Raw genomic sequence first — 20,005 nt, 5'->3', positions numbered from 1 at the left:
GAAGTTTCGGCCAAAAGTCAGCCAATTCCAGAACTTCTTAACCTCAGTTTACTAGATGAAGAATTGCAGACATTGGATTTTGATGGGCTACAAGTGTTTCAAAATGAGCTGATTTTTGAAATTTATAATCCTAGTTTACAAAACATGTTGTATAAAACATTGATCACGATCCCACAAGACAAATCCTATAAGGAAAACAAGCTTAATAAAACTACCACGTCATCTCCTTTTAAACAATTGATTGTGTGTGGCAACAGTAATAGGGAGCATCCTATTACTATATATATATATATATATATATGGGTCAGGTTCAAGGGCCATATGAGAAAACATATGTAAAAACTTTCGTTTTTAATAAAATTTTAAAATATGGGTTAGAAATTTTGGATTGAGCTGATTTTTTGTGAGGATGATCTCTATGATGGGAAGATCATCCAAAAAAAAAAAAAAATCAGCCCAATCTGAAACTTCTAACCCCATTAAAAGTGATTTAGAATGTGGACCGTCGATTTTTTACCAATTTTTATCACTAATTTGTAAATCACTTTTGATGGATTTAGAAGTTTCTGATTGAGCTGATTTTTTGTGAGATGATCTTTTCATCATAGTGACCATCCTTGCAAAAAATCAGCTCAATCCAAAACCTCTAACTCTTATTTTGAAAAACGAAAGTTTTTTCATATGTTTTCTCAGATGGCCCTTGAACCGCCCCCTATATATATATATATAATGACACGACAAAGCACATTGAACAGAGTATGCCATACTCCCCAGCTAGAATAACTATGTAAATTGGAACACAAAAAGATAAATCTCCTCCTAAAAGCCATCCCCTTCTCTTTATATCCCTACAACTTCACTAATAAAGCTGGCTCTTACTGACCAAACGAGCTCAGAAAACCTTATGAGAGGTGATGGATGTGCCAGTATTGAAGCTGTTTTGGGAAGAGTCATCTGTTACACAGGAAAAAAGAATCAGAGTTTCTTCAATTGTGCCTCGAATGATTGTTAGAACTCCTGGGTGTCTAAGTCAGGCTTTGATGGATATTCAAGACCCTGAAGTTCTGGCATTCGCCTCAGATCCTCTTCCGCATATGTAGGAATGAACCAGTATCTAAAGTCTGTCCCAAACACCTGATAACAAACACCAGATGAGAAAATTTACACCATTAATATTTCAGTCAAGACACATTATTCTATTATGTATATATATATATATATACCTGTTAAGTTTCTCAAAAATTAGTATAACATGTTGCCACTTTATTAGATCACTAATTTGAACACAGTTCCTGCTTATCAAATTCCCGTCACCATCCTATTGAAGACGGCATCTTGACCCCTAATGAATATGATCTGGACTTGAGGCAAATCATGTGATTGAGCTAAACACTAACCTTCATCATTTCAAACTAGTGTAGTAAGAGTACTCACCCTGAAGACTACAAAAGGAAAGATAGGCTATTAAGCTGACTCAACCATCAGAAGAGGAACAAAATAACCAAGCTATCAGTTGAGCCTACACTAACAAGTTGGAACGCGGGTCACCCAAACCGAACCCTCAGAGGTTCAGTATTGCTCACTGGGAGCTAAAATAAAGTAAATTCACATGTAATTACTTTTCCTTACTTCTATAGTCAGTTTAAGGTGATTAAAAAGTAAAATACAGCTGATACTCAAAACAATAAGGTGCCTCATGGAGCAAATACCATTATAGGAAAGAAGAAAAGAAAGAGAAAAACCAAAAGCTACAAAAGAAGCATGAGAAAAAACTACAATGCACACAAGGAATCCCACTTGAACACAAAGAAAGCCCAACAAAATCTTTACTCAGCTTGAATCAGTGGTAGAGGAAACCCAAAATCTCCATAATCACAGCTTGGGAAGTGTTTTCCTTTCCTTGAAAAACCTTTTTATTCCTCTCTTTCGAAAGTCCCCAACAGATGGCATAAGGAAGAATAGCCCGAAGGTATTCTTTTCTATTGAAAAAAACATTATTAATCCACCTTTCCAACAGCGAAACGAAGGCACGAGAAAAAAACCAAATCCAACTGCAAAGGAGAAAGAAAGTGCATCCAATTTCCGCAGGAGAAAGAACAATGAATTTAAATATGATTAATTAATCCCCCCATCTCTCTTACAGAGAGCAATCGTACATGTTGATGTCATCAGTGACATGTCGTTGGATCATGACTGAGATGGAGGGTTTCAACAGTTCTTGATTTTAGGGTGATTCAAGGCTGTTTTAAATGAGCTATGAAGTTTTAGTGAAAAATCTAAAAAAAAATACCAAAAAATCAATATCTGGTTTTTTTCTCTTCTAAATTCATACACTTAATTTTTTTGTCTTTGATCACAATAGGGCTGATTGTTATTTTCCTATTAGAGCTAATGGAAGTGGTCTTAAATTGTTCAAATCGATATTGAAGCTCCGGTGATGTGTTATTCAGACCATATTTCCTAATTTTAGGTTGTTTCTCTAAATATCTTAAGCTTATTTTAGCCATATTTCTTGGTATTTCTCATTGAAATCTGTTGAGACTGTAGCTTGATGATTCTATCAACTTTAAAATGTCATTTGTGGTTGAAATCATCATTTGTACGGTCGTGGGACCTTTCTGGGTGTTGTGAAATGCTCCATTTTAAAGTATTTTGGACTGTATAATCCTTGTTCAACATTTTTTTGGCTTTTGGGGATCTAGAGTGAAGTTGTAAGATCTGATTTGTGTAGATCGGTATATTGATGCAAAGTTTGAGGTTAGTTGATCCTCTAATGCTCATTTAAATGCTGACGGGAGCATGGACGTGACTTAAAATGATGCTCCCAAACTTCAAATTATGACTATGAAGTTTAATGGAGAAAACTTTCTTCCTTGATTTCTATATGCTATACTATATGTTAAAGGAAAAAATAATGGCTGGATCGTTGACTTGTATCATCATTGCCCCTACCCCTTTTGATGCATGACAGTGAGGGAAGAAGAGGAAATTTGGGGAATTAAGAAATTTGGTTTAGGATTTTGGGTAAGGATTAAGGATTTGAGATTGGGTTTATGATTTGAGTTAGGATAGGGTAAACCAAAAGGTAAAATGAAAATTTTATTGCATTTATTGTAAGATAGAGAAAAGGGTCAAAGGTTAAGGATTGTAGGGTAAGGAAAGGATTAAGAATTAAGATTTGGAAAAGAGATTAATAAAATAAGGGTTAAATAAAATGGGGAAGGAGTAAGGGTAAAATAAAATGGATTTCAAGAAATCAAGATTCAAAACTTTAAGAATTCAAAAATCAAGAAAATGAACAACAAGGATTAAAAGAAAATCAAGAAAAGAGGTTCTTGATGGATTCAAGAATTGAGGATTCTTGATGAATTCAAGAATTCAAGATATCAAGAAAATCAAAAACAACAAATATATAAAAATAAAAAAAATAAAAAGACAATAGTAAAGATAGTACTTTATAATCACACCAAGAATGGTAGATAACCCACTTCACTCCATGAAAGAAACCCATTCTTTATTCATCAAAATTCTTTGTTTAAAAAAAAAAAAAAAAACAAACTAATACAATCTATGTATAAAGAAAATAAATCCAAGAATCCTAATCAAACTAAAATACCAAATAAATAACCTAATTTTCATAACTTTCTCTCTCCTAATTTTTCAACCCTAATAAGCTTAAATAAAAGACAAACTAAAGTTACAAAGCTACCCTAAATGTTATACTAGACCAATAAAACATCAAAATAAGCCCAAAAAACATAAAATTAAAGCCTTAAAATAGAAAATTAAATAAATAACTAATCTCAAATAACCTCAAATGATAAAACAATAAATCTAGACCCAAATAAGTGAAAATCTTAATAATTACAATTTTTCCGTTGAAACCCTTGACCGTTGCCTTGACTTGCATTCTGCATTACCTTTTTGTCCTATGTATGGTAAATGAGATCAAGAGAATGTCATTGTGATGCCTTGGTTTCTTCATTCCATGCAATTGGATATTAATATCTATTCTTATCCATCAGTAAGCAAATATGAAATATGTTAAATGCAACATATTCAAAAATACAACTCATGTGTATGAGCTACGATAGAGTATTTGACAAATGAGACAAGGAGACACCCCTATTCACCTTCTTCTCCACTCTTTGTTCTAATCAGGAAGAGTTAGATCACTATAAGACTTCTTAGACTAGATGTTCAAAGGATGTTGCTGCCCACAAAAAATTGGTTGAGAAAAATTGTGCGTTTGAATTTCCTTATAGGTATGAGTTTTGACGATGAACAAACGCGGGTTCAAATTCTAGGCAAAGAGCATCTTCCATCTTTACATGAGATATACGCTTATCTGCACAATGAGGAGCAACGTCATACTATTATGCAACAATATCATGTTCCAAAAAGATTTGCTTTGGCCTCCAATTAGATGTGGGGTCATGGTAGAGGTTTTGGTCAAGTAGGAACACCTGAAGATGATTGTGATAAATTGAAATGTGAAAATTGTATACGCACTCACCATAGTAAGGAGACTTGTTGGGATCTACATGTTCATCCTCAACAGAAAGGTAATTTCTCCAATGGTAGGTGAGGACGAAATTGTGTTAATATTATAGGAGACCCAAAATGCTATTTTATTGCGCCTCTATTAGGTGTTTTGTTGTCAGTTACTCCACCTGCACAGGCACCCTCATAGACAATACTAGCTTCTCCCATAATGAGATCGAGGGTCCCAAATATTCTATGGCTCAACTAGAATCACTCAGTATTCCTTCCAAATAATTTGCGCACTTACGTACATCTTCTTCATCCCCTAATGTCTTTGTCTCCACTCCCACTTATTCCTAGATAACTGATTTAGAGATCTCTATTCATATGCGTAGTATATCCCCATTTTATTAATCCAATAATATTTGTTTTGGTCAAGATAAAGTAAAAAAAATAAAAAAAATCTAAGGGATCTTACTTTTCCATCATTGGAAAGTATAATATATTTGTTATTCCTTCTTGCCAATATATCTATTTTTCATGCAAACAATTTTATTTTAAAACTCTTGTCAATTAGTCACATTACCAAGTCCTTTAATTGTAGTAGTGTCGCATTATTTCGATCTCATTATGTTTTTCAAAACTTGACAATGGAAGACAATTGATATGAGCCATGAGGAGGGGGGACTTTACCTACTGGACCTTCCATCACATGTTGCTTCACAGGTCCAACATATACCTTCTACCGTTGAGAGTAGTACTTATAAGTATTTGTTATTGTGGCATCCTCCACTTGATCACCGATATTTTTTTTCTTGTTAAAGCAAATGTTTCATTATTTCATTCCATTACTGTTTTTGAACTTAAATATGTTGACTATGCCAAGTATATACTAGAACTTCATATCCTACCAGTGATAGTAAAAACACTATTTTTCGATCTTGTTCATTTTGATGTGTGAGGACCCTCCCTTGTTTTCTTTTGAGGCTTTTGATATTTTTTTACTTTTGTGGACGACTTCTCTCATTTTACCTAGATTTACTTACTTAAGGCCAAAAGTGATTTATGTTATGTGTTTAAATCGTACCATAAAATGATAGAAAATCAATTTGATGCAAAAAATAAAAATCCTTAGATCTGATAACGGTGGGCAATGCATTCATATTCGCAGAGGCATTTTCTTGATCCCATTTACCATACGAAGGGTCAGAAAGGCTAGGGGCAGTAATGGCACCAGTCAAGTGTCTTGTCTCTCCTTTTTTCCTTGAACATATAACATAGCAAATTGAGATCAAAGAATAAAATTTTCTCCATTAAACTTTACGATAGTAATCTAAAGGTTGGTAGCTTCCCTCTAAGACATTCCCTTCACCATGCAATCGAACATTAGAGGATTAACAAATCTCATACATTTAACCAAACAGTAGAAACACAAATATCAAATTTTACAACCTGACCCTTTATCTCCACAAATCAACTATATCGCCGAAGGAGTACATAGTTCAAAAAAAAATATTGAAAACAAAATCTTCACAACACTTGAAGAAGTCCTACGACCATGTCGATGTTAATGCCAACCCCAAACACCAATGTTAAAGCCCCAATAATACCTAATGAATAATTCTTCTCAATTTCAATGAGAAAATCCATGAAAAATTGCAAGAAAAATCCAAAAATTGCAAAAAAGACCTAAAACATCCAATATAGGCTGAAAATACCTCATTGAGGCTTCAATCTTGATCCAAATCATTCAAGATCATTTCGACAAGCTTTATTTGAAAAACAATGACCTACACTCTTGTGATTAACCTCAAAAAAATTTAACCAAATGAACCCGAGAATGAGGGACAATCAGATCTTGAATTTTCGAAAAAATATTATATTTCATCAAACCTTCATAACTCACTCAAATCTTCACCAAATCACTTGAAACTTCTCCCATAAATTCCCTAAAATCAAATACTTCCAAAAGCATACATCAAAATTGAGCTCGGAGAAGATTCAAATGACATTAGGTATGATTGATGATGTCATCGATCGCAATAGGTGCTAAACAAATCTTGCACTCCCTCCTCTCCCTCTAAATATTTAAACCTTCCTAAATGATTTTAGAGGTTCGTAGGATCTAGAATAGCTTTGATACCAAGTGGTCTTACTCTCTTAAGGAATTAGTCTAAAGAAGAAGAATTGGAAAAATGGGTTAGAGAGTTAATTAAACTGTCTACCACTATTATATTATATATCTAAGAAAATATGAACCAATTGTTGGTGTGTATAGTATAGTTAGTAGGGTGTATATAATAATAAGATACATTTGTTAATATATCAATTTATTCTTAATATATATCCTTAGTTGAGCACAATACTCACTAAGATTATTCTCAAAACATCAGTTTGGTATCAGAGCACAGTCAGTTATGTTCGTGTTCTTCATCATTGATGGCATTAGCCCTTGTATTTTCGTCGGATCACTTCAAAACTTCAATTTTTGAAAGATCTTGCTCTCCTCAATCTCATGGGCTTCTTCCAGGTCTATTTTGATGATGTTTGATGTGTTTTTTCTGGTTCTAAAGGATTGTAGAATAATTTTCTCGAAACTCGTATATTACGATCCAATCGTGATCCATTTTTCCGATTACAAAACCCTTAAAGAGGGCTGGTCGTTTTTGTCCCTAGAGGCCATCTATTACCCCCATTTGCCAATCCATTGGCTGTTTAATGCTCCTCTAGGACCTCTATTTGTGTCATATTGGGTTTGGACCCCAGTCTTTGTTGTTTTCCTTTGGATTGATTGGTTTTATTCCTAGAGGCCATCTATTGCCTCATTTTTCCAATCCATTAGCTGGTTAATGCTTCTTTGGACCCCTCTTTGCCAATCCATTGACCAATATTGTGAGTTCTATATTAAATTTAATGGTGATAATGTTTTGGCTTGGTCACGGGCTATCAAGCTTTATATTGGGGGCCATGCAAAGATGGATTTTCTTACAGGAAAAACTCCTAAGCCTCAGCCTAGTCTCCTAAGGCTGACAAATGGGAAGCTGATAACTGCATTATTCTAGAGTGGATGTTGAACTCCAAGGAACCCCAATTCGCTACAAATTACATCTTCTATGATATTGCTCCTGAGTTGTGAGAAGTTCTCATAGGGACCTATGCTCTCGTAGAGAATGATGCTTGTATCTATCAATTAACATGTGAGATTATTCATTTCCAATAGGGTGAAAGTTCGATTAGTGAGTACTATGGAGCTCTTCAGCGTCAATAGGATGAGTTGAGCCACTATGAGCCCTCATGGGAGAGTCAGCCAAGATCATTGCCAAACGCACTAAGAAGCACCAAATTTATGATTTTTTGGGTGGTCTTCGATCTAAGTATGAATAACTTCAAGCTCAAATACTTGTGATGACACCTCTTCCCTTGATTCGATCTATATATATTACTATGTTTGGTTAAGAGCGACGTCGTGTTGTTATGACTTTCGGATCTTATCTTGTTATTCCTCAGGAACGTACTGCATTTGTTGGTTCTAAGTTCTCACCTTCTGTGGGTCCTAGCAAAGGAAATGATTGAGACTGTAGAGGAGGTCCTGGTCATTCTACTACTACTTGTTCTTATTGTGGGAGATTGGATCATGACCGTGATCACTACTACCGATTACATGGGTTTCCTGATGGTCGCCCTGCTCGTATAGCAGTCACTACGACTTCTTCTCTATCTAATATTGTAGTTGCTGCATCAAACACTATGGGTTCATTACGAGCCCAAGTTGTTGAGATAATCTGCTCTGAGTTCAATTTTCAAACCTTTCCTCATATATCTAGTCCATTTTCATCATCAGTTCCCTCAGGTGTCTATGTTACCTTTGTATTTGCTGCAACAGCCTCTTTATCATCTCCTAGCTGGGTAGTTGACTCAAGTACTACAGACCACATGACTGGTGAGTCTCAAAGGTTTTCTATGTTCTTTCCTCCATCCACCTCATCCACTCAGGTTCGCTTGGCAGATGGTTTATTTACTCCTGTTATGGGGTAGGAACTATTTTTGTATCCCCTTCTCTTTCATTGTTGTCTGGCATGTTCCATATCTCTCTACCAAGCTTTTATCTATCAGTGGTCTTACTAGAAGATTAAATTGTTGTGATATCTTCTACCCATTTCATTGTATTTTTCAAGAGCTTACTACGACGAGGTTTTTTATTCTCGTTTTCTTTTCCTCTTGAAGCTACTCATGATACATTATTTTTGTGGCATGCCAAACTTGGTCATGTTGGTTTTCAAACTTTATGCACAATGATTCCTTCTTTTTCACTCTTTGTAAATTTGTTAAATTTCAATGTGATATATGTGAACTCTCCAAACATATTAGGCACATTTATCCATCTTGTATGCACGGATGCAATTCTCCTTTTGAGCTTGTTCACTTTGATGCATGGGGTCCATTTCCTATTCCATCTATTGATGGTTTTCGATATTTTGTCACTTTCATTGATGATTGTACTCGAGTAACTTGGGTTTATTTGTTGAAGTCTAAGGATGAAGTTTTATTCAAGTTTGAAGAGTTTCACTCTATGGTGCACACCCAATTTGGCATTCTTCTCAAACCTCTTCGTTTTGATAATGGTGGGAAATACACCTCCCATTCTTTTTTTTCACTGTCTCCAACAACATGGTATGGTACATCAATTCTCATGTCCGTACACTCCTCAACAGAATGGTGTTACCGAACAAAAGAATAGACATCTTGGTGTGAACAAATCCTTGGTAATCCACATGCCAAAAAGTCTTATTGGTCTATGTGCTTACTTACTGCCTACTTCTTGATCAATAGAACTCCCCCTCAAGTCTTAGCAGGGTCGTACTCCTTATCACTCTCTTCGTCCTCAGGTTTTTGGTTGTACATATTTCATTCAAAACCATCATCCTACCAGAAAAAAATTAGATGATAAAGCTATCCGTTGTGTGTTCATTGACTATTTTAGTATGTCAAAGGGGTATCGATGTTATGAGCCTCAATCAAAGCATTTCTTAATTTCTATGGATGTCCCCATTTTTTAGCAGGTTCCTTATTTTTCCCCTGAGATTCCTCCATCGATTCCCTTATCCCTTCTTTTACCTACTCCAGTATTTTGTTTCAATTCTTCTTTGCAGCCATTGGGTTATCTCACATATGCTCGCAGACGATTTCATACTCACTCTATCGCACTACAACCTTCATCTTCCCTGCAAGTTGCTCCAACTGGTATTGTTCATCCTTTATCTTCACCTACTAGTACTGTTATAATTCCATCTTCTTCTCTTTCTGATCTAGATTTACCAATTGCTCTTCATAAAGGGGTTTGTAAGTGTGTTTCTACTCCTTATCCTCTTGCTCAGTTTGTGTGTTATCAGGCTACATCTCCTTCCGACAGAGTTTTCCTTTCTACCATGGATATTGTGTCTATCCCTCGTTCTGTTCATGATACTCTTATTCATCGTGCATAGAAAGCTGCAATGGTGGAAGAGATGCAGGCCCTTCAGCATAATAAAATTTGGGAGTTGGTCTCTCTTCCTTCAGAGAAGTTATTTGTTGGTTGTCGTTGGATTTTTGTTGTAACATGCAACTCTGGTGGCAATGTTGCGAGGTACAAGGCTCGACTGGTCACTCGTGGCTTCACTCAGTTGTATGGATTGGATTATAATGTCACCTTTGCTCCAGTGGCAAAATTGACTTATGTTTGCATTCTTATTTCTCTTGCTACAAATAGAGGTGGCCTCTATATCAGTTGGATGTGAATAATGCATTTCTCCATGGGCATCTTACAGAGGAAGTTTATATGAATTATCCTCCTAGCTTTCTGTTTCAGGGAGAAAATAATGGAAAAGTTTGTCGCCTTCAGAAATCAATATTGGTTTGCAGCAGCCACCTCGGGCTTGTTTTGATCAATTTTGTAAAGTCGTTATTAGCATGGGTTTCTAGAGATGTCATTTTGATCATACTGTCTTTACTCATTCTTGTATGACTGGTTGTACTATTCTTCTAGTCTTCATATATGACATTATTCTCACTAGGATGACTCTTCATTTATCTTTCATGTGAAGAGAGAGCGTAGTCGCAGATTTGAAGTAAAAGATTTGAGTAGTTTGAAGTATTTCTTGGCTTTAAGGTGGCTCGTTCTAGGAAAGGGATATTTCTTTCTCAAAGGAAATATGCCCTAGATTTACTCAGAGATACCGGTATGATTGGGTTTAAACTTGCTTCATCTCCTATGGATCCTAAGCATTTGCTTCATGAGGGTGATGGTGATCTCTTTCATGATACTCAAGAGCACAAACGCCTAGTAGGTCGCCAAATTTATCTTATTCTCACACAACCAAATATTACATTTTCTATTAGCCTAGTAAGCCAATTCATGCATGCCCCTCAAGCATCTTATTTGGCTGTTGTTCATCGTATTCTTCGGTATATAAAGTTTAACCCCAGTTATGGACTTGTATATCACTCTCATGGTTACTTTGATATATCTGGCTGCGTTAATGCTTGTTGGGCTGGAGCAGCTACAGATCATCAATCTAGTTCTGAGTATTGTGCATTCTTTGTAGGAAACTTGGTGTCATGGAAAAGTAAGAAACAACTTGTGGTTTTTCGATCAAGTGTCGAGACCGAGGATCTTGTTATTGCACATGGCTTGTGTGAGTTGATATGGCTACGCTCCTTTATTTCTGAGTTCTAATTTCCCATTATTGGTTCCATGTCATTTCATTGTGATAATGAAACAGCTCAGAAGATTGCATCAGACTCAATTCTTCATGAGAGGACTAAACATATTGAAATTGATGTACATTTTGTCAAAGAGAATTAATGATGGTTCTCTTGTCCTTCATCGTGTGTCATCTTCTAAATAGCATACAGATATCTTCACCAAAGCAGTTGGTCCTCCTACTATTCTTCTTGATGTTTGTACCAAGCTGGATTGTTTGACGTATATGCTCCAGCTTGAGAGAAAGTGTTGGTGTATATAGAATAGTTAGTTGGGTGTGTATGATAATAGGATGCACTTGTAATTATATTAATTTATTGTTAATATATATCCTTAATTGAGAACAATGTTCATTAAGAGAGATTATTCTCGGAACATCAATTCCAATTACAAGAAAACCACTACTACCGATAATACCCCTATAACATGTCGTATTCTACAGGTTCTCCTTTTGACTCTGTACTCTAGTTTTTTGAGTGTTCGTATATTGTCTCATTGATGTGGAGGATCCACATTAGTGGCAACCACAAAGCATACTAATCAAGACAATTAAGCAACTTCTTCACAAGTACTAGGAGCGTCTATAAATAATAAATTAAGATCACTCAAACATCAGAAGAATCAAAGATGGCTGGTCAATGAGAGCCTTGACCAAGCTAGCATCATCCACCATGCCTAATATTCTATATGGGGTTTCATAAGCCTCCCTTCTCCACTGTTTTTCTTTTTCTCCCATGGTCACAGCTTCTAGACCATGAATTAATAAACTTAAGCCAGAAGGAGGACAATACAACAGTCAGTTATTGTTTTCTTCGAGAATTTCTTTTACACCTACAGCCAAGCATCTTCAATTCATAAAGCATAAACAGTAACCATGCCAATTTACATATGAGCGGCAAAGCATATCTAAAATTTTATACCCAAAAAAGGCAAAGATAAGTAAAACATATCTAAGACTCAAAACCCTGGGAAGACAACCCTATGTAGCAACTTAAGACCAAGTTAAAAGGCAAAGAAAAGTGGAACATATCTAAGACAAAGGAGAAGTAAAACTATCTAAAACAAGCTTCCTTGAAAAGTTGAATTGGCACAACTAAGTCAATTAATTATCAATTGATCAGTTCAATATTATGACTAAGGTGCTGTTTGTTAAACTGAAAAAAATAAGTGCTGAATAGCATTAAGCGCTGAAACTTATAAGCACTGAATTTAAGTGCTGAAAAATTTGTTTGTTTAGATGCTGAATCATGTTTGTTCCACATTGTTGAAACTGGTAAATTGTCTTTGTTACCCTTACAATCATATTATACATTGTTTGCATGTTTCAAATGTTTATTTATTATCAAACACAATAAAATATATTATTTCTTATAAAATTAAAATATAATTTATTTTTAAATAATAAATAATACTCAAATCTTCAATTTATAAATAATAATTTCTATTTATAAAAGCCCATAAATTTCAAATAAAAAATAATAATGTTATTCAAGTCACCAAAATTTGAAATCAACTTTAAAAGAACTTAATTTTGGATGCATAATTTTCGATGGAAATGAAGGACGTGGAATTATAAAAGCACCCTATGCATTAATAAGGGCAACCCACACTATAGCCATTTTTTTTTTTGTTTTATATGGGTTAAAGTTTTTGGAATGAGCAAATTTTTAGCGAGGATGGTCTATATGGTCTAGAGATCATCCTCACCAAAAATCAATCCATTTTGAAACTTCTAACTCATCAAAAATAATTTTTTTTTTAAAAGGGACGATTTACGGTTCTTGAACTTGTTTTGATAGGGTTAGAAGTTTCAAGATGTGCTGATTTTTTGTGAGGATGATCTCCTCATTGTAAAGATCATCCTCACCAAAAATCAACTCATTCCAAAACTTTTAACCCATATAAGACAAAATAATTTAGTCATGGTGTGGGTTTATTAATTTGTGGGGTGTTTATATACTTATCCATGGGATATAAGAGGTAATATCCTTTTAAGAATAAGGGCATACTTGTCCATGCTAAAAAAAACAAAGGGCATACTTGTCCGTGTTGAAAAAAACGAAGTGCTTACCGCTTCAGCACTTTTTTTTAGCATCAAAATAGTGCTGAATTTTTTTCACTTATTTTCAGCAGTAAGCGCTGAAAATATAGAGTAAACAACCGCGCTATTTTGACAAAAGTGCCGAATTTAATTTTTTTCAGCAATAAGCGCTGAAAAATAGCGCAAACAAACACCGCCTAAAACATTTTTTTTTTGCACTAACTTGGAATGATTACAAAGTCAAACGTGTACAATTGAAAATAATACAAGATATCCAGGAAATTAACAGATGAAAATGGCCACACATAGGAAAATGCACTAACCTGCTCAAAGTTCTTTTTCCGACCGAGGTCATAAAACCATTTATGAGTGGTTTTCTTCTCATATGCCTGGTCACATGAACAGAAAACCATTGCTTATTATATGTGAAACAAAAAAGCATGGATAGCAAAGTGCTTTACCTCAATAGTGGTTGTATTACCAGCCACCAATGATATGTGCATGATAAGAAACCCCATTACACTCAATGTGAATGCTAGGTTCAACACTGGATGAGTAAAGCAACAAAAGTTAACAAGAGTAGGGGATGCAGGTATGAAAAGAATTCAAAAACTAAGCTCCTTAATCCTCACCAAATGCTAGAAAAGTGGTAGCAAGTGTCCCAGGTGTTCCAGGTATCTCTCCATCGCCAAAGAAAACAATGAAATGAGGCAATAACGACATGGCAACAAGACTTGTCTCGAGGAATGTGTAGAACTGAATTGAGATTAAACAGCATAAAGAGAAAAACAAGGATCATAATTTAATAAATGACTGGATGTCCATAATACACGCGAACAATGCTTTTTTTTTTTTTTTTTTTAAAGAGAAAATTTTTTTTTGAGAAGTTTCATAATTTTAACAAATAAAATGTGTTTTTGCTCCAAAATTCTCCAGAGAAACAGTTAATCACAGAGGAGAATCCTCAAGAAAACCAGACAAAAAAAAAAACCAAATGACGGCAGATCACCCAATTTGTACCCAATAAACTAATACCCGACTGGATCGGAAACTGAATATCCTGCTTCCGGGGGTACCTAGTTCAGTATTGGAACTGGATTGATCTAGGTTCCGGTTCTGGGTATATTGGGTACCCTAACCAATAACCAGAAAAGTCACAGATCCTACGAATTTAAGCACAAGTTCATCAAATTACAAGTATGAACCAAAATTAATCACGAAATGTGCAAAACCATCATGAATTTCAATAAAGAGAAAAAATGAAATAAATCTGTAGGGGCATTGAATCCACCACAATCAGGTTCTTCCCACCAATGGTGCCAAATGTTGCTGGGTCCTAATGGGCTACCTCCTTCAAATAATGAATTAGATTGAGCCAACTAATCCTAACAGCTCAGCAGTTATATTGATCACAAGTTCACTGTTTTCCCATCATAGATGAGCTCCTGGAAAACCAACTAAGGTGGGTGTACAATTGTGGATCCAGATTGATTTGGTGAATGACTGTTGAATACACTTAGAAATTAATAAGAACTTCAACATTTGGGAGTTGAAATAAACAATTTGTATCTACAAGGATGGAGAGATGGAGGAGGATGTTGTCTGATCCTTTCCATTCTAGAAGTCAAAGAATGTGGTTGAGTCTTTCTTTTGCGATAAGTTGGGTTCCTTGAAAGGACAGGAATAGTCGAGCTCCTCGTAGGAATGTGGAAGATATCCATTTTGTTGTCCTAAAAAGGAAAGCTTTATTATTTAACTGGTCTTAAGTCACCTCCAGATGTGAAAAGGATTTTATCTGATGATTCTGTGTTTAAATGGGAATCTATTGTAAATGGAGAGGATAGTTTTTTTTTCCTTATCCTTTGAGGTTTTCTCAACCTTCTAGGCTCATGTATTATGCTGCAATTAGACCATTTCATTAATATAATTGTATTTACTTAAAAAACATTTCTGAATTCTCATTGACCAAAATTTAAGGAAAAGTTTCCACGTGCCCAAAAATTACGAAAAGGTGAGTAATCTTACAAAGTATCACAAGCGTAAGGTTTCAAACTGTGGTGCCATGGGTATCTTCTAGAAAAATGCTTTCGATAATATCCTTAAAACCGAGACAAAGGCATCTTTAATGAGTTTCATCAATTAAAGATAAATTTTCACAAGAAGTCAATTGAGATGGCAACTCTCATCTTAGATTCAGTTGAGCAGAAATTTGATCTTGGTATAGGGGCCAAATGGTTCAACCAACTTCATTAGAAACATAAAGCAATACAACTTGGTGATTTGTGAAGATACACTAGTGATTAAATTCATTCAACTATATCACACTCATGTTTGGAGTTTCCATATGTTGGATGGTATGTCATGATATTTTTTTTTTGATCGGCCATAGTATGTCATGATATGTTCAACATGACCCTAAAACTAGAAATAAGAACATGCGAATATGTACCTCCAAATCTGTATCATTACTGGTTTACTAATCCCACCTCAGACTAGAAATCCGGAAAAAAGAAAAAAAACAAGTAAAAAGTGCTAAAATCACCAAAAGAGAACAATCCTACCATATAACTAGCCATGAGCTCAACCCTTTTCTGAAGAAACTTCCAATTAACCCAATGGACCACATAATCACCAAAGCCCAACAATCAGAGCACAGAATTTCAGCTGAGTGAGGCACAACTCAATCAATTGTTTTCACTTTTCAGGAGAAACCGGTGCGTAACACTTACGTAAGAGACTTGGCAGAGCATCTTTAGACTTTACAAGCAACAGTTTCTCCAATGAGACAGTACCAACTCTTAGAAGTTATGTTGCTAGTCAGGTCTCATTCTAAGAATGGGATTTCTCTTGCAATCAAAAAGAACATCATTACACTGTGAGTTAGCTTTCCCCGAGGTTCCCCATATTTCCTTTGTCTCTTGCATTTTCATAAAACCAAATCAATATCATTCTATATATCATCATTGTTTTCCTTGATACTACAGTCAACCCTAGCAACCAGAGGTATTAATTAGCTACCCAAACATATCTATGATACAAAATCATGTGGATAATTTATGAAAGATGCATTCAAACATATATTTTCTTTCTAACATTAGAGGACATGATGATGAAGAAATGTTCCTACATAAAGTGAGAGCACCACACTTAAACAGTTAAACTAACTTGACAAACATTATCACCATCAACCATTCATTTCTGAAAAACAAAAACAAAGACTGCCAAGACCAAAAAAGTTAACCATCCATTTCATGTTTTGCAAAACATACAAAAGAGAAGTTCAAGTTTTCTTTAATCTTTGAAGGTATAAATAAGCCACTTAAAAGACTTTACGATAGTGTAGCCAAGTGAACATACCAAGAAAAGAAGGAAATACTTATAGTTTAATGCCCCAACACAATTGACGACCCACACACAATGGTGATCCATTTTCAGCACACACCTCCCACCTAAAACCAAGAAAACAATTCAGCAAAAAAAAAAGTGAATGTTTTTTCTCTAAACACAAAAGCAAAGAAGAAATGGGGAGAAACATATGTAAGAGCTCACAAACAGAACAGTGATGGCACCGAGGTGGTTTCAGTTGGTTGCACTTGCGGCAATATCGAATTCTTGGACTAGAGGAGGGGTCATCTAGTGATGCCGGTTGATGTAAACCTAAACCAGTAATACAAAACTCTGGCCCTGCCAACGGAACAGTTTCTCCTCCCTCCTCATCTGCAGGCTTCCAATTTGGGGGAACACTGCCTGGATCCGTTAAAACGACTGAGAAATAGCTCCATAACAACATCACCAACTGCAGAACCAAAACAACATCTTCAATTAAATAATTTAAAAATAGAAAACTCAAAAAAAACTCATTTTTCCTTCCATCCTAGGATCCGTTGCATGTTGTCAGTGATTTAAAAAAATAAATTGTTTTTTTATTTTCTCTAAAACCTAACAAATTGAACCCCGTCCCATAATAAATAAATTTAAAAAAGAAAAAAATCAACAAATATTTGTATTTTTCCAACCTTCTTGAGAATTAAATCTCTAGGGCAAAACATTCAACAAAGTCAAAATCTCCCATTGTTTTCAACCAAAATACCCACACACACAAAAAATCTCTAAACCCGAAACAACAGAAAAATTAAATCCATAAAGATCAGGGTAAAGAATTAGCAGCTAGGGAGACTTATTCACGGAATAAGAAAATTAAATTTTTTTAAATAAAAAGAAGAGAGAGAGAGAGAGAGAGAGAGAGAATAGCTTACTAGGAAATGAAAGAGAATCAAGATTGTGAGAGCGGTGAGGAAATTGAGAGCTCCATCAAAGAGGACCGGACCATAATTGGTAATAACGACAGCATAATAGGTGACGCCAACGACACCAAGAACAAGAAGGATCATGATGGAACCAAGACCACGAAGTGCCGTACAAAACTTGAACACGTTCCAAGCCATTACAACTCCTGATCTGTGCATACTGAAGAAAACCAAACCAAAATAAAAGAAATAACTTTTTTTCTTCTTTGCCTTGCCTCTCTTTCTATCTCTCTATATAAATATATACATATAGATATCTAACAATCTAAGTATGTGAGGGTTTGTTCTGGTTTTTGTAAATTATAAAAGGGATTCTGGAATTCCATTCTAGGAGAAAGGGTGGAATTCCATTCCCAAACGTAGTTCCTTTCCTTCCCTTTCTGTTTTTTCTCTCTTTTTCCTTTTTTTTAACCTTCTATATATATATTTTAATGAGGATGATTTAGACATGCCTCCATGCATGTATATCCTGTGATTTTAAACTCATGACATGTCCCCTCCGCTCCCCTCACTCACATTCACATTCACATTCGCGTATGGGAGTTGTTATACAATGACTTAGGTGCCGATTGTTAAATTGAAAAAAATAAGTACTGAATAGCATTAAGTTATAAATGCTGAATTTATGTATTGAAAAAGTTATTTATTTAGACGATCATGTTTGTTACACATTGTTGAAATTGGAAAATTATCTTTTTTATCCTTATAATTATATTATACATTATTTGCATGTTTCAAATGTTTATTTCTTATTAAATACAATAAAATATATTATTTCTTATAAAATTAAAATACAATTCATTTTTAAATAGTAAGTAATATTCAAAATTTTAATTTATTAATAATAATTTTTATTTATAAAAACTCATACATTTCAAATTAAAAATAATAATGTCACACAAGTCACCAAAATTTGAAATCAACATTGAAAGAACTTAATTTGGGATGAATAATTTTCGATGGAAATGAAGGATGTGTAATTATAAAAGCAACCTACAAATTAATAAGGGCAACTCACACCATAGCCAATTTTTGTTTGTCTTATATGGGTTAAAGTTTTTGGAATGAACCAACTTTTGGTGAGGATGATTTATATGATCTAGATATCATACTCATAAAAAATCAGTCCATTGCGAAACTTCTAACCAAGTCAAAACTAATTTTCAAAAAAAAAAAAAGGATGATTTACGGTTCTTGAACTTGTTTTGATGGGGTTAGAAGTTTTGTGATGGGCTGAAGTGCTTACCGCTTCAGTACTTTTTTTCAGCATTAAAATAGTACTTAATTTTTTTCACTTATTTTCAACAATAAGCGCTGAAAATATGAAGTAAACAAACGCGCACTATTTTGACAAAAAGTGTTAAAAAAAAATTTCCCAACAATAAACGCTGAAAAATAGTGCAAACAAACACCACCTTAATATGCCCTCATCTTCAATTTTTACCCAAATATATATATATATAGGGTAACGTTCCATGGCTAACTTTTTGGCAAAACATTTTTCAAAACATGAGTTAGAAGTTTTGGAATGGGCTGATTTTTGGTGAGGATGATCTCTACGGTGAGGAGATCATCCTCACCAAAAATCAGCCCATTCCAAAACTTCTAACCCATGTTTACAAGTTAAATAATCGTGGACCATCCATTTTTTGTAAACCATTTTTGATAGGGTTAGAAGTTTTGGAATGGGCTGATTTTTGGTGATGATGATCTCCTCACCAAAATGTTTGTTGCTGAACATTTCCCATATATCTATATATATATATATGTATGCGGTTCAGCGGCCCTAAAGTTTGCCAAATAAGAGATCATCCTCACCAAAAACCAGTCCATTCCCAAACTTCAAACCCCCATCAAAAGTGATTTACAAAAATTGGATGGTTCACGATTCTTCAATTTGTAAACTAAGGTTAGAAATTTCAAAATGAGTTGATTTTTGGAGAGGATAATCTCTTCACCGTAAAGATCATCTTCACAAAAAATTAGCCCATTCCAAAACTTCTAACCCATGTTTTGAAAAATATTTAGCACAATATTTGACAAACTTTAGGGCCGTGGAACCGCTCCCTATATATATATATATATATATATGGGAAATGTTCAGCACCCAACCATTTACCCAACCATTTGCCCAACATGTTTTGTCCTACATGGGTTAGAAGTTTTGGAATGGGCTGATTTTTGGTGAGGATGATTTCTATGGTGAGGAGATAATCCTCACCAAAAATCAGCCCATTCCAAACTTCTAACCCTATCACAAATGGTTTACAAAAAATGGATGGTCCACGATTTTTCAACTTGTAAACTTGGGGTTAGAAATTTTGGAATGGGCTGATTTTTAGTGAGGATGATCTCCTCACCATAGAGATCATCCTCACCAAAAATCAGCCTATTCCAAACTTCTAACCCATGTAAGACAAAACATGTTGGACA

At 34.8% G+C, this 20,005-nt stretch overlaps 1 protein-coding gene across 2 annotated transcripts; it reads right to left on the bottom strand.

The window, feature by feature from the left end:
- Window positions 1-759: 759 nt before the first annotated feature.
- Window positions 760-17,970, bottom strand: LOC147391171 (putative protein S-acyltransferase 14). Of its 2 annotated transcripts, none has more exons than XM_086417438.1 (7): window positions 17,522-17,970; window positions 16,815-17,061; window positions 16,623-16,714; window positions 13,898-14,021; window positions 13,727-13,812; window positions 13,589-13,654; window positions 760-1,134 (listed from the first exon to the last, which is right to left on the bottom strand). In XM_086417438.1, exons 1-7 carry the CDS (start codon window positions 17,729-17,731, stop codon window positions 1,009-1,011), a joined length of 951 nt encoding a protein of 316 aa, XP_086273564.1. In that variant the 5' UTR covers window positions 17,732-17,970; the 3' UTR covers window positions 760-1,008. The 2 variants fall into 2 exon arrangements, with proteins under 2 accessions (XP_086273564.1, XP_086273565.1); XM_086417439.1 differs by lacking the exon at window positions 17,522-17,970 and adding an exon at window positions 17,282-17,461.
- Window positions 17,971-20,005: the final 2,035 nt, after the last annotated feature.

This window comes from Akebia trifoliata, chromosome 11 (genome assembly GCF_017979445.1).
Source record: "Akebia trifoliata isolate Shusen 1 chromosome 11, ASM1797944v1, whole genome shotgun sequence".
In the NCBI taxonomy this organism is placed as follows: domain Eukaryota; kingdom Viridiplantae; phylum Streptophyta; class Magnoliopsida; order Ranunculales; family Lardizabalaceae; genus Akebia; species Akebia trifoliata.
The sequence above is the reverse complement of the archived record's forward strand: the minus strand, read 5'-3'. Positions and strand labels throughout refer to the sequence as shown.